The 23,926-nt window shown below is 40.2% G+C and overlaps 1 protein-coding gene across 1 annotated transcript in view; it reads right to left on the minus strand.

Annotated features, from left to right (window-relative positions):
* The window catches only part of CHM (CHM Rab escort protein), a 189,018-nt gene extending 169,397 nt beyond the window's left edge, over positions 1–19,621 (minus strand). Inside the window, exon 1 of the mRNA XM_043974533.1 lies at positions 19,557–19,621. Within this exon, the coding sequence (XP_043830468.1) occupies positions 19,557–19,605 (49 nt within the window). The 5' untranslated portion in view covers positions 19,606–19,621. The remainder of the gene's footprint in view (positions 1–19,556) is intronic.
* Between the last annotated feature and the right edge of the window lie 4,305 nt (positions 19,622–23,926).

Below are 23,926 nucleotides of genomic sequence, written 5' to 3' on the forward strand. Positions count from 1 at the left end.
TTAAAGTCAGTGTACCATGATAGCTTGTGATGAAGGTAAATGAGTCTGCTCCCTTTTCAGTTGACATTTTGTTACAAACTTGGCACAAGAAAACCTAGAAAAATATTTCAGAAGCTCATGGGATGTTATATGATCATATAGCCAACTTGCCCAGTCTAGGTTTTCCCCACAAATGTTCTAAATACGTATCTGTCTATGCAAAATAGAGACATTTTGGTGGGAAACTAAGGTAACAGGCCAAAAAAAAAAAAGAAAAGAAAAGAAAAATTATGAATTGAACCGTTTTAGGCATCTTTAAAATATTCTATAGGAATAAAACTATTAGTTATTCATTTTTCAAGATGCCTTTTCGATCTAAATCCTTAATGTTGGACTTCATCACTCACATCTATGATATTTGGGTTAGTTTTCCATGATATATTTTTTCAAACTGTATTAGGATCTGAAATTGATTTTTCCTAACACTATACTTACATAAGATAAACATAAAATAAAGTACTTACACCACTCCCAGCATATCGAACAATAAATAATAGATTCCCCTGACAGGACTTTGATGACCTGGCAAAGCCCGAGCGCTTTCGGCCAAAATCATATGAAACCATAAATCACTCTTTATTTTATAGAACATTTCAAAATGGATTCCTGCTTTCTACCTTGAAAGTCATTTCATGTGTTATTTATAACCAGTGAAGACCAGAATGGAAAGAAAATTGCATAGAACTAGAAAATTTACTGTGACTGCTTTTATAAAAGATAACTTCTTTTTAGGAAAAAAAAATTAAAATTACTGACAAGGAAAAACTCACAAATACAACAAGCTTTTAGAGAGGTGCATCCTTTCTTTTATAACTTAGTCTCAAATCCAGACCTTGTGCACTATCATAAACAACTGCAAACAGCATTAAGGCTATGAGACTGCCTGGCTGAGTGGAGGAGATGCCAAGAGAGAGCTACTGAGTGAACTCCTCCTATTGCAAAGCCTGGAATTGAATAACTCCCATCATATTAAATGCTGGATTGCAGCCGAAATGCTGGGTTATTTTTTGTTTTTTTCATTGCTTCCTATCATCAATTACTATTAACATTTTGTTGCCTGGATATGCTCCTTGGCAATATTTTAAAAGTGGAAAAAAAAAGGACACAGAACAAAAGTGGTCCAGGAAACTACTAAATCTTACACATAAATACAGTTTAAACATCTGAATCTATTGTGTCTATGGTTTTAACCTCTCTGGTCCCAAATGTGGTATATTTTAGAGGGGTGCAATCATTTCAATATTGTGGCTTACTTTTTTAAGAGCCATAATAACATCTGGAACTACTTTAGGCTTCCTGATACATTAAAAACTTGCTAACATTTAGTTTTTTTAAACCCTCCCAGAACTTTTCTAATACCAGTTCTATAGGTGTGAAGAATCCAATTTGACAACATTTCCAATCCTGGACCACAAGTTGGGGGGCCTAGGACAGGGATCCTTTAACAAGTCACTTCCCCTTTTGGGGTCTTGGCTTGCTCATGTGTAAAAATGAGAGGGTCAGACTTCATCATCTCTCAGGTGCCCTGCGGCTCCCCAAGGCTGACTCAGCTCACAAGAGCAATCCCTTGAGGCTTTGCTGTTCAATGATTCCAGTAACCTTGTCTCGGGACTTCAAATATTCACTCCTGCTACCCTCATCAACCAATAAAATATCTCAGAAATTCCAAGATCACAAGAACTAGTAACTGAATGAGCCAAACAGCAAACATTAGAAGAAAAATATACACGTCACAAAGGACTTAGTCACACACTAGGAGAACCACGAACTAAAGAAACATGGCAACTACATGTTAAAAACGCGCACACACTTGTTACTTCAGATATGTACCCCTCCAGCTAGGCAGGTAATATGGGGGTGGGAGGGGTATTTGTTGGACAGGAGGACAAAGCTATAGAAAGAACTGGCATCCATGTTTCTGTCAGAAAAGTCCCCTAACTGCCTGTTGCATGTGCTAAAAAAAAAAAAAAAGCCAAACAATCGTCTAAATTTAGGAGGGAAAGAAAGAAAAATAAAAACACCGTGTTTTTGATCCTATGTTCCAATGGCTAGTTTAGAGAATAGAGTCTAGAACCTTACGAGTATGATACTGAAGCCCACAGTTTAATATAGGTAGGTGGATATCGCACTGGGCTTGGAATCAGGAAGACCTGAGTTCAAATTCAGCCTCAGACACCAAGTGTGGGACTCTGGGCAAGTCACTAAGCTCTAAATGCTTGTTTCTTCAATTGTAATTTGGGCAAAATAATAACAAGCTTGTTGTGAGGATCAAATGAGGCAATATTTGTAAAGCACTGTATAAGAGCAAGTTTTTATTATTATTGTTCTTGTTGTCATTGTTGTTATTATTATTCTTTTAAAGGGTTACAAAGGTATAGTAGAAATAACTTTGAGGATGAACAGTGAAGTAAGCAGAGCCAAGAGAACAATGTATATGCTGACTACAATAATGTGAAGGTAAACAATTTTCTGAGAGACTTCAGACCATGGATCAATGGATCCTGACTTCAGAGGGGGTGACCTACAGGTGCAGAATGAGGCATGTATTTTCAGGCACAGTTAAAATGTAAATCTTGGGGGCAGCTACGTGGCTTAGTAGATAAAGCACCGTCCCTGGATTCAGGAGGATCTGAGTTCAAATCCGGCCTCAAACACTTGACACTTACTAGCTGTGTGACATTGGGCAAGTCACTTAACCCTCTTTGCTCTGCAAAAAAAAAAAAAAAAAGAAGAAAAGAAAAAAAAATTTTTAAATAAAATAAAACGTAAATTTCTTTTGCTACACTAATTTATCTTGCTGTACTTAGCTGACTATACTTATTTGTAACAAAAGAGGGCTTTTATTTTGTGAGGGCAGAGAAGGGCATCAGAGAGTGACAGAAACACATAAAAAGAGAAAGAAAAAAAAAGAAAAGCATATCTATCAATGGAATATTAAAACTACACAGAACTTGAGTGCCCGAGGGAAGTTCAAGAGAAAGACAGGCAGGATGGTGTTGGTACTATCATGTTAAATTTAACATATACTTTAAAAAAAAACAACAAGCTAGCTCTGAGACATTCACAGTTTCATATACAATTCTCACTCTGTTTATTTGTATACAGAAATGTTCATGTCTGCTGATGTTTAATGTCATATTTTCAAAACAAAACAAAACAAAACACCTTCAAGTGGAAAAACCACAAGACCCAGTCAAGAGATCTAGTTCTACTCCAAGCTCTGCCATTAACTAGCTGTATGACCCTGGGCAAGTCACTTAAGTCCTCTAGGTCTTATTCCTATACAAATAGTCTCTTTTTGCTTAAAAAAAAATCCAGAGTTAAATAAAAATGTTCATCCAAATTTAAGCAGATTCACATATCACTCAACAGTTTTTACAAGATTATTAAAATGTGAGGTTAGAAGTATACTATATGGGGCAGCTAGGTGGTGCAGTGGATAGAGCACCGGCTCTGGATTCAGGAGTACCTGAGTTCAAATCCAGCCTCAGACACTTACTAGCTATGTGACCCTGGGCAAGTCACTTAACCCCAACTGCCTCACTTAAAAAAAAAAAAAAGAAGTATACTATATAACTGAATAGGTACAGTATAAATCTCAGAGACTATATAATTATAAATCAAGTCTTAAGACTAAGGGAGTGAACCCCAGGCTACTAAGTCGAACCTTCTTCTTGGGCAAATGACTTAATAAACTTAACAAACCAAAAGTCCAATACAGTAAGTACTGAATTTCAGAGGACTAAAGGTGAAGGGAAGCTATCAAATAAAATAATTCCTTGGAAAACACATTTTTAGCAATCTATATGTGACCTCTAAGTTATAAAAAACTCCACTAACACAAACTCTTCTACTGAAAGTTGAATTCAGTAATGGCAATATTTGCTAAAGACCTTCACCATTCCAGGAAAGGAAACTGGCAGCTAGGCTACAGTTAATTCTGCTTCATTTTCTTAAAAATAACGTTTATGTTCTATCAGTATGAATGCCTGAAATGATCTTTTCACAGCAAATGGTATCCCAGCCCAGGCCTCCTCCCACCTAAAACACTAACAATATTTAACCTGTGATCAGGAACACAACTTTCTGTGGTGAGGCCATGCCTCACTTCTGTACCACACAAGAAACACGACCCTCACTGTACTACCTGGGAAGTCATGAAGTTAAAAGTGCTTCTGAATGAGATGGAGCACTGATCTCCAAAATTGAATCAAATCACAGAGAACAAAAAAGAACGAAGTGATCCTCAAAGATACAAAATGCATCAGAGGATCTAAACTAATATCCCTAAAACCCTAGCTGATATGGAAATTGTACCTTAAGACCGTACAAATTGAGTTTCAAATACATCCTACTGAAATCCATGAGGGCGTGATGTGCAGAAATCAATATTTCCAAAGAAGTCATCCAAATTTAGTCTCATTCCAAGTTTATAGGAGAAATCCCCCCTCATCTCTTTCCCTCTTTGGCGAAGCCGTTAAATAAAGAACATGCCAAATTCTGCCTGTTCCCAATTGCTCCTTGGGTGCCTCTGTGTGGAAACTGACAACAAAGCAGGGTAAACAGTAAGGTAACATAGAAAGACCAGTGGAAAATTATAGTCTCCTATTTGGGCAAAAACCAGCTTTTGCATTTTGCATATTCAAAAGTTCGATCTTACCTTCAAGTACCTCAGAGACAACTTTTTATGGATAAAATTAACACTGCGGGCACAGATAATGGGCTTCCTAAGAAATGATTCCTGGAGCAGAATTTCCAGAAGGATGAGCATTGTCTGAAGAAATCAAGACAAAGGGCTCAAGAAAACCATTTGTTCGTTTTAGATTTTTTTTTAAAGCCACAATGCCGTGCTAGTGTTTAATTATTCCTAGAGTGTGTTTTAATTTGAAAAAAGAATAAATTACACTTGAAATAAACAAAAGCACCAAATTGTTGCTCTTATTTCCCAATTTCTCTTAAAAGAAAAATCTCTACATTATTAGAGTCTTTAAAAGCACCCTAGCAGCCTATCTGTTGAGGCCACTCAGAATTAGATGCAGCTTGTTCAGGTAAGCCACATTCCCTATTACCTTAAGAGAAGGGTTAAGTCTCAAGTTTATTCAACTTAGGGTCACACTGAGAGGAGGGTTGACACCACGGCTAGAGTGGCGTATTCAACTGCAGGTTTCTTATTTAAAGGAGGGCATGGACAAACTGGACCAAACAAACAGGATGATAAAGGATCTCGAGTTCATTCCATACAAATACTGACTGAAGGAGCCATGGACGTTTAGCCTGAAGAAGATACAGAAGTACTACTGGCTTTCAAGTACTAGAAAGACTCTTGTGTAGATAATATTTTACTCATTCTGTCTGGCCTCAGAAGGCAAAACTAAGAGCCCTGGGTGGCTCAGCCAAAGCAGGGAGAGACCTGACAGCCAACAATGACATCTGAGTGGTAAAGACACTGAGGCTTGTGGAGACACAGTCACTTGCCCAAGTTTGCAAGGATAATCAGTGAAACAATCAGGAAATGAACTCAGGTAATGTGACTCAGTCCAGCACTGGGGACAAAGCTCCGTTGGGCTTGATGCCAGGAAAAACTTCCTAACAGTAAAAGGCACCCAAAAGAGAAATGGGCTGAGGGTTACAGGGCGGGAAGCTGGGTTCCCCCTTGGAAGTCCTTAAGAAAAAGATAGATGACCACTTGTCAGCCACATGGCACCCAAGATTCTTTTTGTGTATGATTTGGACTAGAGAGCCACTGAGGCTCTTTAAGCCACCTCTAAAATCCTGGGATTCCAAGTCAAAAAAAGAAAGGAAAGGAAGACACATAAGGGGATCATAAATCAATCGGAGTTTGAAATTCACTTTTGATCTTGACCAACCATCACCATCATTTAAGAGCCTACTGAATGCTAGGCATAGGGGAAATACCAAGAATAAATAAAAACAACTCAAGTCAACTCAACGAGCACTTAGTAAGCACTTACTGTTACTGTTGCACTGTTCTTAGCAATCTGGTGTGGAAATGATCAAAACATGTACTATTCATACAGTGTTTTAAGGTGTGCAAAACACTTTGTATATATTTACTTTACTTGAACCTCACAACAACCTTGTGAGGCAGGTACTACTACTATCCCCACTTTACAGATGAAGAAACTGATGCAAGATATGACTCAGCTCTTCCTGACTCCAGCTCCAATACTTACTAAGGCAAGGTAGCTCCATGGAAATAAGACATAAACGCAGATGAATTATTATAACATAATAAGAATGACAAGAATAAGAAAAGCATTGCTATGGCACTTTAAGTTTTGCAAAGCAATTGACATGTGTGAACTCATTCAGGGCCGAAGGAGAAAGTTATTTATTACCCAATTCAGGGAAGAGGGCACAGGGAAGCTTTCCTGGAGGAGGCAGGATTTGAGTTGGACTTTAAAGACTTGGTAGGAATTCAACAGGTAAACAGAAGGGAGTATTCCAGGCCTAGATAACAGAATGAAAAAAAAATGAAAAAATTTAAAATGTAACATTTTTTTAAAAGTTTTTTAAAAGTTTAAAAAAAGATAACAATGAGTAAAGCCTTGGAAGAGTGAATGTATAGCACATACTCAGGAAGAAAGTGGCATCAGTTGGCTGGAGTCAAGAATGAGTGGAAAGAAGGGAGGACTCCAAGAACAGCCACACACTATGGAAGGGCATGAATTATGGGCAGCAGGATCTGAACTTTATGCAGGAGCCAACAGAGATCTAACAGAGATGGCTGAATAGATGAACGATGGCAAGACTTCTTGGTAAAGAAGCCCATTAGAGAAGTAAAATTGCAGATAATTTAGGGATTAGAGATGAAAAATGGTGTGACTCTGGGCAAGTCACTTAACCCTCATTGTCCTGCAAAATAAATACATAAATAAAGAACAGTATGGAAGATCTCTTAGATTTAAGGAGCACCCTGAAGACTACTACAGGCGCAGACTACCACTGTCCCAGTCATAACAATGCCAAGCCCACCAAAGTGATTCCCCTAGACTAGCAGTTCTCAAACTTTTTTGGTCTCAGCACCCCTTTACACTCTTAAAATGATTGAGAACCCTCTCAAAGGGCTTTTATTCATGTAGGTTATAGCTATTGATATTTACCACATTAGAAATTAACATCTTACTATAATTACGAAAATGGCGACAGCCTCTCTGATCACCTGAAACAATCTCAGGGACCCCAGGGGTGCCCAGACTTGACTTCGAGAACCACCGCCCAAGAAAATTGTCATTAACCACAAATGGACAAGTCGGTGAAAAAAGTGCACTATGGCCCGAGGGAGTTCTCTGTTATAATGCCACTACTTACCTTCTGGTGAAGAGCCTATTGGAAGTATACAGACCACAGGGCCATAACCAAACAGTCTATTTATCTTTCCAATAATGTACTTTCTATACACTATACCAAATGGACAGTTAATCCTGGAATCAAAGAATGAAGACTCATCAACTTAAGACTCACCAACAAAATGTCATTTGAAAAGTTCCATTTCTACTCTCAATTCCTCTGTCCAATAATCACCACTTCCCATATTAGTATAATACTTAAAAGTATTATACTAATTTCTTCACAACCACCCTATTAAGTAGACAAGCTAAGTATTATTATACTCATTGAACAGATAAGGAAACTAAAGTCTCTTGCCCATGGTCACACAGAGATCATTCCCACCTCAAACTGAAGTCTCCAAGTGTAGGGTTCCAGGACATCATACCACCTCTCTCAACTCCCTTGACTGTGGGATTCCCTGAACCTTTATTAAGGAGGCCACCAGAGGGCACAGGTGTGAGCTGACTATGATGGGATGAAATAACACAAAAACAAAATTAAGGCATGAGAATATGAGCTGGGAAAAGGAAAAAGGGAGAGGTAGAGTGGGGTAAAGTATCTTACATACAAAAGGCACAAAAGAGCTTTTACAGTGGAGAAGATGGGGGGGCAGGCAGCGCTTGAACCTCACTCTCATCAAAACTCAAAGAGAGAATAATATACACACTCAATTGGGTACAGAAATCTTTCTCACCCTACAGGGAAGTGGAAGGGAGGGGGATAAGAGAAGGGCAGATTGGAGGAGGCAGTAGTCAGAAGCAAAACATTTTTGAGGAGGGACAAAGTGAAAGGAGAGAAGGATAAGGGGGGGAGGGGAAATGGGATGGACAGAAATACACAGTAATCATAACTGTGAATGTGAATAGAATGAACTCACACATAGAATGGAAGGAGATAGAACAGTGGATTAAAAAACAGAATCTGACAGTGTGTTGTTTACAATAAACACACCAGAAGCAGAGAAACACAAACACAATAAAGCTAAGGGGCTGGAGCAGAACCTATTACACTTCAGCTAAAGTTTAAAAAAAAAAAAAAGGAGGGGTACCAAGCATGATCTCAGACAAAGCAAAAGCAAGAAGAGATCTAATTAAAAGAGATAAGCAAGGAAACTACATTTTGCTAAAAGTTACCATAAACAATGAAGTAATATCAACACTAAGCATATATGCACCAAGTGGTATAGTATCCAGATTCTTAAAGGAGAAGTTAAATAAGTTATGTGAAGAAATAGTTAAACTCTACTAGTAGAAAACCTCAACTTTCCCTTCTCAGAACTAGATGAATATAACCAAAAAATAAACAAGAAAGAAGTTAAGGAGATAAATGGAACTTTAGAAAAATTAGATATGATAGACCTCTCAAGAAAACTGAATGAGAACAAAAATCATATGACTATCTTAATAGATTCAAAAGTAGCTTTTGCCAAAAAACAACACACATTCCTATTAAAAACACTGGGGGGGGGGGGCAGCTAGGTGGTGCAGTGGATAAAACACCAGCCCTAGATTCAGGAGGACCTGAGTTCAAATCCGATCTCAGACACTTGACACTTATTAGCTGTGACCCTGGCCAAGTCACTTAACCCTCATTGCCCTGCCAAAAACAACAACAACAAAAACAAAACACTAGCAGGCATAGTAATAAATGCAATGTTACTTAAAATGATAAGTAGTATTTATTTAAAATCATCAGCAAGCATTATCTATATCAAGGATGAGCTAGATAGATGCCTTCCCAATAAGATCAGAGATGAAGCAAGGATGCCTGTTATCACCATTATCATTTAATACTGTAGTAGAAACATTAGCTATAGCAATAAGAAAAGGAAAAAATTGAAGGAATTACAATAGGCAATGAGGAAACAAAACTATCACTCTTTGCAGATGTTATGATGGTATACTTAGAGAATCCCAGAGAATCAACTAAAAAACTACTTGAAACAATTAACAACTTTAGAAAAGTTGCAGGATATAAAATCAAGCCACAGAAATCTTCAGCATTTCTGTATATTACCTACAAAGTCCAACAGCAAGAGATAGAAGAAGAAATTCTATTTAAAAGAACTGTAGACAATACAAAATACTTAGGATTCTACCTGCCAAAACAAACCCAGTAACTAAACGAATGTATTTATAAAACACTTTTCACACAAATGAAGTCATATCTGAACAACTGGAAAAATATTAATTGCTCATGGGTAAGTCAAGCCAATATGATAAAAATGATAATTTTAACTAAATTAACTTACTAATTTGGTGCCACACCAAACTACCAAAAATATTTTATAGGGCTAGAAAATATAATAACAATTCATCTGGAAGAACCAAAAGTCAAGAACATCAAGTGAATTAATAAGAAAAAATGTGAATGAAGGTGGCCTAGCCATACCAGATCTCAAAAACTGTATTACAAAGCAGTAATCATCAAAACAGTCTGGTACTGGCTAAGAAATAGAGTGGTGGATCAGTGGAATAGATTGGATACACAATATATGATAGGTAATGGCCACAGTAATCTAGTGTTTGATAAACACAAAGATACCAGCTTTTGGAACAAGAACTCACTATTTGACAAAAACTACTGGGAAAACTGGAAAGCAGCTAGGCAGAAACTAGGTATAGATCAACACCTCATACCATATACCAAGATAAGGTCAAAATAAATAATTTTAATTATATTAAATTTAAAAGGTTTTGCACAAACAAAACCAATGCAGCCAAGATTAAAAGGAAAGCAAAAATCTGTGGGGAAAAAATTACAGCAAGTTTCTCTAGTATAGGCCTCATTTCTCAAATATATAGAGAACTAAGTCAAATTTATAAGACTATGAGTCATTCCCCAATTGTTAAGTGGTCAAAGGATATGAACAGGCAGTTTTCAAATGAAGAAATTAAAGCTATCTATAGTCATATAAAAATGCTCTAAATCAATAATGATTAGAGAAATACAAATTAAAACAACTCTGAGTTACTGACTCATCCATATCAGATTGGCTAACATGACAGAATATGGAATAATATGACAGAAAAGGAAAATGACAAATCTTGGAGGGGATGTAGGAAAATTGGGACACTAATGCACTGTCTATGGAGTTGCAAATTGATCCAACCATTCTGGAGAACGATTTGGAATTGTGCCCAAAGGGGAATCAAACTGTGCATCTCCCTTGATCCAGCAATACCACTACTAGGTCTGTATCCCAAAAAGTCTTTAAAAAAAAAAAGAAAAAAAGGGGGCAGCTAGGTGGCGCAGTGGATAAAGCACCTGCCCTGGATTCAGGAGGACCTGAATTCAAATCCAGCCTCAGACACTTGACACTTACTAGCTGTGTAACCCTGAGCAACTCAACCCTCATTGCCCTGCAAAACAAATAAATAAATAAGATTTTTTTGAAAAGAAGAACCTTGAAAATTGTTTAAAAAAAGGAAAAGGGCCTATATATACAAAAATATTTCTATAAGCTCTTTTTGTAGTGGTAAAGAATTGGAAGTTGAGAGGATGCCCATCAAATGGGGAATGACTGAACAACTTATGATGCAAGATTGTGATGTAAGAAAAGACAAGCAGGATGCTTTCAGAAAAACCTGGAAAGTTTTACATGAACTGATGCAAAGTGAAGTGAGCAGAACCGAGAACCGTATACACACGAAGAGCAATATTATAAAATGATCAACTGTAACAGCTATTCCCAGCAATACAAAAACCCAAGACAATTCCAACGAACTTATGGTGAAAAACACTATCTCCTGAGATAGAACTGCTAGAATCTGAATGCAGAATGAAACATAGTATTTTCTACTGTTTTTTCATGTTTTTGTCTGTTTTCTTTCACAACATGACTAATATGGAAATGTTTTGCATGACAGCACACATATTAACCTATATACCAAATTGCTTGCCTTCTCAATGAGGGTAGAGGGAGAGAAATTGGAACTCAAAAATTTTTAAAAGAAACTTAAAAACTGTTTTTACATGTGATTGGAAAAAATCAAATATTTTTTTAAAAAATGCAACTACAGCGGGCTGTTACCCACTGGCCAAGTTGTCACATAGTCTTTTCTTCTGCATGCTATAAGATTTAAAAAAAAATTAAGTTCCAATATGATCACATTGGTACAATTACATTTTGACTGACTGAAAATTAAAACATTAGACATACCATACACTGTCCTTCATGGGACACACTAAAAATACCTTCAAAATTTCAACATCATACCTTTTCTGTCAGACAATTACATAATCTTATATGTCTCCAACCCCTCTGTGATCTGTAAAATGTGAACACACATCAGCAACATTTGAAAAGGCTGATATCACTTTCCAAATCATTCATAAACACATCAGGAACATGCCGGAGTTTCAGTTTTAAAAACCTTGCATGTAAATTGGAAAACAGATGATTTGGCATGAGTAACAGGTCAATTATATGGAATTATAATTATTTCTGTGTATTGGGAGTTTATGTTAAACATGAGAATGTGAGAGTGAGCAGCAGTATTTGATTTTAATTGCTAAAGCCTGGGTTATCCAAAACATCATGAGAACACTGGAGAAAATGAGAAAATGACATGAGGCTAGGGAGCTGAGACTCCTGCTATGGAGGGAACTCTAGTAACAGATGCAGCCCTCTCTGAGGGATTGGCTTAAACTTATGATTTACAGGATGGAGTCAGCTTCTCCCCGAGAGTCTGCTCCAGACTTAGATAACTCTCTTTGCCTTTGTAGGTATTGAGAGCGCAAGGCATACATCCCTATCAATATATGGCTGAAGAACTGCAAAGCATTTTTCACAGAAGCAGCAAATTTGAAGGCTTTCTTTAGCTCCTTCACTATCCCTTATACTGACAAGGGAAAGTTTCATATAAAGTCCCAAATAAGACAAATGGTAAACATGTTCCAAATCTGTAGGCAAAACAAACGATAAACAACCCTAGCTGGTCAGTATGACACAATGGAAGGTTCAGAAAGAAATACGTAGGCCCCCAAATCAGATCATAGGAGAGCAGTGTGGTAAGAAAGGGAGCAAGGTCACTTCTCCCTCTTGACCAAGATCAATCTGATACTTGAGCAACTCCACCAACCTACAGAGGTCAGGGACCCCTTGCCAATAAGCAACTGGGCAGGGCCATAGGATGAAAACTCAGAAGTCATCTAATCCAGTCCCCTCATTTTGCAAGGGAGGAAACTGAGGTCTCAGAGAAGTGATATGACTTGCCCAAAGTCATATAGATAGTAAATAGGAGATAAAGGATTCAATTATTCAATACACTGCAGTGGTGGAAAAGGAAGGAGTGGGATCATGGTCCACAAAATCTGTTCAGTATTCTCACATCTATGTCCAAAAAATGGGAAGACATTAACTGAACCAACCCAAAAAGTGGCATTATCTTCCTCATTCCTTCTCCCCATGATGTTCATTTGGTCGATACTCCCTAGATCACAAAATAGGAGGAGGGAGGTCTGGGCATAAAGGCAGAGGGGAACATGGTCAGTCGTAGGAGCACAAGCTTGAAGGAGCCCTCATCTACTCCAACTCCTTCATTTTACACGTGAGGACACTGGGGCTCCAGGAAGTAAAAAGACTTGCCTAAGGTAACCCAAAGAAGAGGCTATCTTTGAATGTCTGTCTCCTGATTCCAAACCCATTGCTCTTAGAATCGCCATGATCGAAGCATAATGTTGCAGTCCTTACCACTGAAAGGGATAGCCTTAGAGCCAAAGGATTGTACTTCTAGTTGCAGCTCGGGCACCTTATTTCCCATAGAGATGGTATAATGGAGAGACAAATGAACTTGGAGTCAGGAAGACCTCAGTTCAAATCCAGCCTCAGAAACTGACTAGCTGTGTGATCCTTGGGCAAGTCACTTAACCTGTTTGCCTCAGTTTCCTCAACTGTAAAATGGGGGCGACAGGACCTACATCCCAGGATTGTTTAGAGGAAATAACATCTGCAGAGTACTCTGCAAACCTTAAAATATGAGGTAAATGCTAGTAATATCACTTTAACTCTTTCATGAAAATCTTTCTTGAAAAAAGTAAATAACACTTCGCTTTTGTAAAGTAGGGGAAAAAAATCTAACTTTTCCATGATGATTCCAGATCATGTTTATAGATATCAAGTCACAGAGTTATGAGAGCTAAGGGGACTGAGTGCAAATACCCCATTTTTCAGATGAGCTCCAGAAACCCTCAGTAAAAGGACTAGAACCTGTATCTCCTCAGTCCTGGTCATTCAGTGGTGGCCTAAGGAACGACTATAGGGCATGGGGTGGAAAGATGGCTATGTGTCCTTGTACAAAATGGTTGAGGGGGCAGCTAGGGGGCGCAGTGGATGAAGCACCGGCCCTGGATTCAGGAGGACCTGAGTTCAAATTTGGCCTCAGACACTTGACACTTACTAGCTGTGTGACCCTGGGCAAGTCACTTAACCCCAATTGCCCCACCAAAAAAAAAAAAAAAGTTGAAAACTGCTTTTTAGGTTGGGGAGGGGTAGGGGTTTTGTTTGTTTGTTTTAGGTTTTAAGAGTTGGGCCTTTTTTGACTTCTTTGTCTTTTCCTGAGCTGTCAGCCTGGTTTGTCAATACATGACATACCCTCTTCTTTTGCTATTTTTAGTATGTATGAAACTAGGGGATCAGATCGTCTTGCCTGTTAGAACAGGAAATTACTAAGATCTGAATGAGCTTTGGGTTGAATTCCTCAATCGGTGAAGCATAGGAAGCAGTAGGAAGGAGACATCCTATCACGTACCTTCCCCACCCTCTCACCCTCCAGGTCATTTTTCCTTTCTCAGATCTCTCAAAGCCTTTTTATGGGAACTTCATAAAATTAGAGGAGTGGAAAGGAACAGGAACCAACCTTCTCAACCTGTCCTTTACAACACACCCACCAAATGGCTCTCTGGCTTTTGCTTGAGGGCCTCCTGATGCAACCCACTCCACTTTGGATACCCCTAGTAGTTTAAAAAAAAAAGAGAGAGCGGGGCAGCTAGGTGGCGCAGTGGATAAAGCACCGGCCCTGGATTCAGGAGTACCTGAGTTCAAATCCGGCCTCAGACACTTGACACATACTAGCTGTGTGACCCTGGGCAAGTCACTTAACCCTCATTGCCCAGCAAAAAAAGAAGAGAGAGAGAGAGAGAGAGAGAGAGAGAGAGAGAGAGAGAGAGAGAACGAACCAAAGCTTCTACTTCTGTCCTTTGTGGCCAAGAGGCCCCAGTCAAATGCCCCCTCTACACGTCAACTCTTCTTTAGGATAGTGATGAATTTTTCTCCCCCAAACTAAATACCCGCAGTTCTTTCACCTGAGCCTCAAACAGCATGATACTGAGGTCCTTCAATACCCTGGCTGCCCTCCTGCATGCTCTAATTGGTCAATGTCCTTCCTAATAAAAGAACCCAGAGGGGGCAGCTAGGTGGCACAGTGGATAAAGCACCTGCCCTGGATTCAGGAGGACCTGAGTTCAAATTTGGCCTCACACACTTGACACTTACTAGCTGTGTGACCCTGGGCAAGTCACTTAACCCTCATTGCCCCACCAAAAAAAAAAAACAAAAAACAAAAAAACCACACACACACACATACAAAAAAAACCAAAACCCAGACATGAACATAATACTCCAGAGACGATGTGACCAGAAAGGTGTATGATAGGGTTATTAGCAACTTATTCCTGGACACTGTGTCTTTCAGGGTATCATTGACTCATGTTAGCTTTCATCTTATATTGAACTTTCAGTCCAGTAAAAACCCCTGATTTCTTTCAGATCAACTGTATGGCTAGATGACTTGTATCACCTCCTACATCTTGAACTTTTGATGGTAAATGTTTGAAGTCAAATCTAAGCCATCGAATCCTTGTCAGGATATTTTTATATCCTAATTGCCAACTAACATGTTAACTAGTCATCCTGGCTTTGTCATCTGCATATCTGATAAGCATCAGATCTATCCCTTTACCCAAATCATTGATACCATTCTAAACAGCTGCCCCCCATTCCTTCCAAAAGTTCTTTACAAAAGAGTCAGACAGGCCAATAAAGCAACAGGCCTTTATTATGGCACATTTTAACACACAAATGAAGGCTCAAGGCCTTAAGCCAGACACCCTGGGTCAGAGGCAAGGGGGTGGGGTGGGAAGGTAGAAGGTCCAAGGCCAAGAATGCACCTAGATCTCAGTTGCCAGAGCCTAATGTGATGGCCTTCAGGGGTCACAGCAGGAAGAATTGTCTGTTGGGAGCGATGATCTTTTGGTGAGGTTTCCTTCCAACGTGGCATACCCAGGTTCCACCAAGCTTTCCTCTCCTCTTCCTAGTCGATGTGTGAGATGGCTGGGTTCTTCCTCTCTTGCACATGCCAAAGAAATTCTGGGTTTTACAAGAAGGGGGTCACAGGATCACAGAATTATAGAATGGGAAACATAAGAGACCTTAGGAAGTCCCATAGTCCAACCTCCCCATGTTACAGATGATGAAAATAAGGTCTGGAGAGGTTAAGTGATGAGATAATGAATATAAAGTACTTAAAGAGCAATATAAATGTGAGGTTTACTATTGCACAAAGTAATAGTGGCAAAATTGGGACTCAAAGTCAAGCCCTCTGACTACAGATCTCAGATGACATATGCTCAGAGGCACTTAATTTGGGAAAGCTGTCTACAAAAAGCAAAAGGTGAGACTATGTCCAGAACAGAGGCAGCCTGCCACAAGAGAGTCTTATGGGTCTTGGGGGCTTTGGGGGTAATCAAAATAACAGAGGGCCAAAGAAATCCCTGGACCACTCTACTAGAAACCAAGGACCATCGAACCCTGGGCAGAGCCATTTAATCAGTTATGAATCCACTTCTCTGTATTATCAGGCAGGCCACATCATTCCATTCTGACCAAAACAGCCTGAGAGATGTGGCTAAAATCTGGGAAACTTTCTACAGTATTTCCTTTCATCTACCAAGCTAATAACCCTGAGGTTAACTGGGAATACCCTGTTCTTCAGAAAGCCACTCTAAGTCCATAAGATGTTCACTTTACATGTGTTCTTTATATATGTTCTAGGATTTCATCAGAATCCCAAGTCGAGCCAACTGGTCCACAGCAGCAGATTCCTCTTTCTTCTCTTCTTGTTTTAAAACTTGGACAGCATGTGTGTCTTCATTTACCATAATTTATCAAAGATCACAGACTGAGTTAACAATCACATCCAACAGGTTGGTTTTTTTTCGGTACCCAGGGAAGCAGTTCATGTAGAACTTGTGACTTGAACTCACAAGGAACAAAACGTGCTCTCCTCCTGTCTATCTCTGTATTTCTCTCACCTTTGTATCACCCTTCTTTCTATCTGTCATTTTCAGCATTCGTTTGAAGCTGCTCCATAGCAAGGCCTCTGTCATCTCTTTGGATCTCCACATCAGCGGTTTTGTTGCTGCATGTGATCCCTGGAACAATGAAGATGACAGTCCCTCTCTGACTTAGGAGATGGTCTTTTGAGACCGACTCTGACTAAAAAATTTATCAACATGATGTGGAGCCTCTCAGAAAGGAGCTAAACCAGTCTTTGGATAACACATATACTTTGTCATCTGGCTTATATTCTAAGCTTTTCCAGCTTGGTAGATCCCTGTCGGAGCTTGGAATTAAACTGTCATAGCCTTTCAGAACCTCAATGCCATAAAGAAGCATTAAGGTAGCATTTTAGGGAAAGTAAGACACCTATTTATTGAGTAAATGAATCTCTTTTGGCTGCTCCAAGGCCATTCTTGCTTACCTTTAGAGTTCTTAGCTGTGTTCTACACTGCTGAGATTGCTAAATGAGCCAAAATCATACCTGTCTGTTTGACTTCTAAGCCGGGATTCTTTCCCATCCCCCACAAAGCAAAATGTGCATTAACATGAAGGGAAAAGGACAGAAAAAGGTGACCACTTAGGAACATAAGCTCCATTATTGGTAAAAAAACACAGGAGAGATTTCCAAGGCCCTCTTTTCTCCATGAGTACCTTCAAAGTCAGACAACCCATTTCTTCTTAATGAGCAAAGTGGCTGTTTCCTTTTATGTTTTCACTGTCCCCTCTATTTCATCTCTACTTAAAAATTATTTTATTAGCTTTCACTTGAAGGTTCAATGCACTAGCTGCATTTCTGTGAGAAAGGGGAATGAATTTAATTTAAAAGGATGCACACAGAATTGTTTGAGTTTTAAAAACATAATTTCCAAAGAAAACTCACTCTCTAATATGCCCCAACAGAAATTAACCAAGGTCAACAAGGTTTAAAAGACTCACAGATGACTTTATTTGATAAAGGTAAATGGCTTCTTGATGACATTTTAACGAACTAAATTTCCTAAAAGAAATATTGCATCTCAGTACATTTTGCTAAGCTTCAGCTACATTTGTGATTAATGTATTAAATAAAAATGCTGCTTTTTCTATGATTCACTCAACTAATGCACTCAGTAATGGAAAATTAATTCCAGGAAGTTCTTTCGTAAGTGTTATATTCCAACTAAATTAACAAACATAATTTTACTTTAAAATATTAAAATATACGCCCCATTTTACTAGTGTTCATTTGAGTTCTTTTTCATCCAATTCTACTTCTACCGCAGCTAAAGCTAATAAAGAGCAAATTCTTAGCGCCTCAAAAAATCAGTGTCCCTAATAGAATCTAAATCTGTCATTATTAAGAGAAACTTTAAAATGTATGGCTGGATGTGGGCTTTAATCAAATACATTCTTCCCATACATGCAGGAATAGCATTTTCTCCCATGACACTAGATTCTTCCATATCAACTATGGTACTTTCCCACCACCAGTCTTCAACTACCACAGATTCAACAGATGACAGGTTCCATACTTTCAAGTACATCATTACACAAAATATTTATTCAAAGAATTAGCATTAGCTAATTATAATTAGTGAGTCTAAAACCTCATGATTTTAGCAAGTTAAAAAAAAAAACAAAAAACACTAAAATCCTGAGCATCAAGATTTTTAAAATAAATAATAACCACACACACTAAATTCGGCGGTTTTCATTTTTCAGGACAGACTAGGCAGAATGAAAGGGGAATTTAAAGGAGTTTCCTATTTTTTTTCCATCTCTTCTCTTCATCCTCTCCAAAATGAAAACTGATTCCACTTTGCTTTCATCTAACATCTATTCACTGGAGACATATAATGCCTTTCTGGTAATGAACACTTAAGTTTTCTTCATAGAGAAATGCCGGGCGAAATTTTCAATTCATTCCAACACTTAAAATATCAGGCTACTGCTGGTTGTTGGCCGCTAAACTGGAAAAGGTTTGCAGGATGGCCAGAATCAAGGAAAATTAGGCGTCCTAGGAGTTTCTCTTGGGTATGAGGCAGTCCCATTCAGCAGACCATTCGCAGGCCCTATGACATAATTTAGTGTACTTGCATTTTTAAAGGAAAGTGTCAGTGGTCCCCTGCCACAACAAAAGTTCTGCAATCTCTTCCTCAACGAGCATCCCACGTGATGCGTGAAATACTACACCACCAAGTTAAGGCAGACAAATCATAGATCAGGACTGCTCATCACTCAAACTTGTTGTCAGAAAACTTGGCAGTGGCGGGAAAGCAAAATGTTTTCTTGGAGTTACTATTCTCGGACAGGAGGAAAAGTGACCCTGAAGTAAAAAAGCCGGGACCCTCTACAACCACTCCGTCTACTCCCCGCCCCCCACTATTTCGCCTCCAACAGGGACCAAAGACTGAATGGCTCCCTTGAATTGGCAGTCGACAGTTTTCGGCAGCACACAGCAGCTCCCGAGCTCCTGCTTGGAGGAATCGAATACCTGAGAATTTAGAAAGTGGGGAGGGAGCCAGAAAGAGGGGGCAAGGTCACCCGGAAGGCAGCTTACGAGAGGAGGGCTAGCAGATCCTTTCAAGAAGAGCCCCGCAGCCCAGGCCAGCCCCGACACCTCAACACCCCCCGCACCCCCACCCACCGCAGTCCAGGAAGGGAACATCCTAGGTTCAGACTCTCAACATGGTGCAGTTAGCCCAGCCCCGCCTCGGAGCGCCAAGGACTGGCGCCGACTCGGGCAGCCCCAGAGGTGCCCCGAACGCCCTCCTAGGGCACCCAGGCCCGCCGCCCGTCCAGAAGTCACGGCCCGCCCGAGGTCAAGTCCTGAAGCCTTACGTACCGGTCCCTATCACCACCACATCGAACTCCGAGGGGAGTTTGTCGGCCATCTTGAGAGAAGAAGCGTCACGTGACAGGACGTTGCGGAAATGACGGCTCGATTCTTCGTCCCCGGGCCGGAAGCGCAATGCATTCGGGGTGTTGTAGTTCTTGGTTGAGCCGAGGCCGAGGCAGCTTGTGAGGAGACTATATTTGAACCTCCAACTGTTCTAAACTGCAGACCAGGCACCTAGGTGGTGTAGTGGATGGAGTGGTGGACCTCGAGTGATGAAGACCGAAGTTTAAATCCAGCCTCCGACGCTGGCTAGCTGTGTAACCTTGGGTAAACCACTTAACCTCTGTTTGCTTCACTCTCTCCAATTTTAAAATGGCGCTGATAACAGCACCTGCCTCCCAGAGTAGTCGTAAAAACCAAATGAGATGATATTCCCGTACAACTGTTGCTTAAAAAAAAACACGAAAATCATATTACGATATAGTGGGAAGAGACTGAAGTAAGAGCACCTCTATTTGTATAGTATATGCCTCAAAGGAATGGCCCGGTAGGGATTACAATATATTGACCACATAAGAGAGTCTTCTCTAAAACCTGGAAGCAATATTCCTGGATAACCCCCCCCACCTCCCACCCCTCCCACCCCTCCTTCTTTTTACAGATGAGGAAACCGTAACACAGCAGAGACTAGAACCTAGGCAAGCCCCTCCTTAGTGTCTTTTTTCACTACAAAGTACCTCAGGTTTTAATTCTCCAAACTGGGGTCTGGTAGGTATTCTGGCTAGTTACCCAGAAGAATTGGAAAGTCAAAAAATGATGGGTTTAACAAGTGTCTGGTGAGGTGGTACCATCACTGCTGTAGAGAATCCATAGTGGATAAAATGGATTGTAAGGTGACATGATCTTTGCAACTGATTGGGTGTGCCGAGCACTGAAACATTATAAACCCATATTATAGATGAGGAAACTGAGGCCAAGAGCCATTAAGTGATTTACTCATGGTTGCACAGCTAATTAATGTCTAAAGTGAATTTCAAACGAGTCTTCCTAACCCTAAATTGAGCAGATGGGGAAACAGGTTCAGAAAGCTTAAGTGACTTCCCAGAAAGTATACAGCTGGTAAGTATCTGAAGCAAAAGTGAATCCAAGTGAGGAAATGGACTAAGAAAGGTTAAGGGATTTGCCACAAAATTATAGAACTAGGAGAGGAATTGAAGCCCAAGTCATCCTGACCTCTGCATCTAGACCTCGGTCTCATTCATACTACTACCCCTAAAATAGAGCTGCATGTGAGAATCACAGAGGAAGGAGATAGATAACAAGGAGTCTTGTCACATTACCAAAGAATAACTTATCCCCTTCCCCCAGGATTCTTGCACATTCATCTTTGCCCTGACCCTCCAGTTCCCACATGAACATTCCTAGACTCTATTCCGTATTCTACTTGGACCCAGAACAAAGTGTGCTGCTTCCTCCTGCTCCATGAATCAGGCCAGTTTCTATGAATGCATTGTTTGGCATGCCTTTGTTTGTACTGGCAGTCCCAGAAAACAATCTGGTAAGATAGGTTGGTAACATTCATCTGGTTTGCAAAAGAAAAGAGGCTCTGTGAATGACTACAAAATGAATGAGAAGCAGAGATTTACCTCCAGGAATAGCACTGGTGAGCCAAGGCACCACTGGATGATTGCTTTGATTGAGCTCAGAGGGTCTGATGAAGGGCCCGTATTGCCAAGCAGCAAATAGAGCACTCAGAGACATGGCAAAGGCTGCCCCAGGTTACTCAGCATTTCTCCTATAGCTCAGTGGCATGAAAAACCCAATGTGGAGAGGTAAAAGACACTGTTTTGGCCAGTCCCAGAAATGATTTGTGCAACCTAAATACAAAAACTTAATTCAAGTCACTGATCTATAGAGTAGTGGTTTCAACAAGTGAGAAAGGAAATTTGCTCCTCTGTTCCAATACTTAGCCATTATTATCATTGTTATTTGTCCTTAGTTCTTGAAGAGGACCATGACATCAGGGTGATGTCGTGACTTGCAGTGAATTGCATTTAAGTGAGAGAGGCTCTGCACGGTAAAACCTCACTCTCTCCTCTAGAGCTATCTGGGTCCAGTGGCAAGATATACACCTGGATGACTGGAGATGGTCCCGAATGGGTTTTGTTGTTGTTGTTTTAATTTTTTTGGTCCCGATTGTTTAAGGCAGTTGTAGTTAAGTGACTTGGCCAGGGTCACACAACTAGTAAGTGTCTGAATTAACATTTGAATTCACGTCCTCCAGACTCCAGGGCTAGTGCTCTATCCAATATGCCACTTAGCTGCCCCAGCCATCATTAACTCAACCTCCAGGGCAGGGATAAATGCTTAATAATGCTTCAAATGCATAACAGTAAACAAGTCCCTTCAGCTTTCTTCTTACATTTGGCTCTCATCCTTGGCAGGACTACCTGCTTCACTTGTCAGAACATTTTCATTATCATCCACCTCTCCTGGACTGTCTTGTTATATCATAGAACCAGTCAGTTGATAAGCACTTATTAAGCACCTACTGTGTTCAAGGCCCTGCACTCGGTGACAAAAGCGAGATAGGCCCTGTCCTCGAAGAATTTACATTCTCCTGGGAATTCTCTTAAGAAGGTTTGACCCAGTCTTTTTTTGGGGGGGGGCTGGGGGCAATGGGGGTTAAGTGACTTGCCCAGGGTCACACAGCTAGTAAGTGTCAAGTGTCTGAAGCTGGATTTGAACTCAGGTCCTCCTGAATCTAGGGCTGGTGCTTTATACACTGCACCATCTAGTTGCCCTTGATTGAGTAGATGGAACGTAATCTCAGAAGGAAGGCACTAGTAGTGAGGAAGACCAAAAAGACCTCCTGCAGAAAGTGGTAATTGAACCGAGACCTCAAGGAAGACAGGGAAGTCAAGAGAGGGAGATAAAAAGGGACAATAATCCAGGCATTGGCCACAGCCAAGGAAATAGCACACTCAGAAGATATGTGAGGAACAGCAAGGTCAGTACTGGTGGGTCATAGAGTATTTGAAGGGAAGTAAAGCATAAGAAGATTAGAAAGATATGAAGAGGGGCAGCTAGGTGGCGCAGTGGATAGAGCACTGGCCCTGGAGTCAGGAGTACCTGAGTTCAAATCCGGCCTCAGACACTTAACACTTACTAGCTGTGTGACCCTAGGCAAGTCACTAAAAAAAAAAAAAAGAAAGAAAAGAAAGATATGAAGGGTCTATAAATGCCAAACAAAGGATTTTATAGTTGATCTTGGAGGTAATAGGGAGCCACTAGAGTTTATTGAGTAGGGGCAGAGGAGGTGTTTTAGGGCACGTCAGAAAGAAGGCTATTGAAATAGACAGGGCATGAGGTGATAAGAGCATACACCAGAGTGCCAGCTGTGCAAGGGTAGAAAAGGGGACTTCTGAGAGAGCTGCAGAGGTAGAAACAAAACTTGGCAACAGAGTGGATTGTGGAGTGAGTGTAAGAGAAGAGTTGAAAATGGCATGTGTTCCAAGTCTGAGTGATTGAGAGGATGATGCTGTCCTCAAAGGAATAAGGAGTAGAGGGTTTGCAGAGAAAGATAATGAATTCTGTTTTGAATATATTGAGTTCAAGATATCTACAGGACATCCTGTTTGAGATGAAAGGTAGTTAGTGATGTGAGACAAGCTCAGGAGAGAGGTTAGGGATAGATATATAGATCTGTAAATCAGGTGCATAGACATAATAACTAATAAGAGCTGATGAGATCCCCAGGTGAGATAGTATAGAGCAAGGATTTTTAACCCTATGGTGCACAGACAGACGTCAGAGGGTCTGTGCACATGGAATGGAAAAAAAAAAAGACAGTTATCCCTTCCACATTGACTTTCCCCATCAAGGTTTTGATAAATCACGGGTCAGCATAAAAAATTAAATGAGAATTTGGGGGGAGTTTTGCAGAAGCTGCAGATGGCATAGGAAAGCCAGCAGACCATGCAGAGCCTATGACCAAATACTTACGCCAGATTTTACAATATGGTACTGCAAATACCCCATAAGAGAAAAAGATCTTGGGAGCACCGCATCCCTAACTCCCTCAATGTGGAACTGCATATCTTTTCCCCCCACTAACCATTGGCTGCTGCAGCTCAGCATTTCCTTCAATTATGATTTTTAAAGACTTATTCTGAAAAAGTTCTCACCAGATAGCCAAAGAAATCCTTTGCTGTTGTGGTTCCTTGTCCTTCATTCTCAAAAAGGACCATGACATGGGGCAGCTAGGTGGCGCAATGGATAGAGCATTGGCCCTGGAGTCAGGAGTACCTGAGTTCAAATCCGGCCTCAGACACAACACTTACTAGCTGTGTGACCCTGAGCAAGTCACTTAACCC

The sequence above is a fragment of the Dromiciops gliroides genome, chromosome X (assembly GCF_019393635.1).
Source record: "Dromiciops gliroides isolate mDroGli1 chromosome X, mDroGli1.pri, whole genome shotgun sequence".
In the NCBI taxonomy this organism is placed as follows: Eukaryota; Metazoa; Chordata; class Mammalia; order Microbiotheria; family Microbiotheriidae; genus Dromiciops; species Dromiciops gliroides.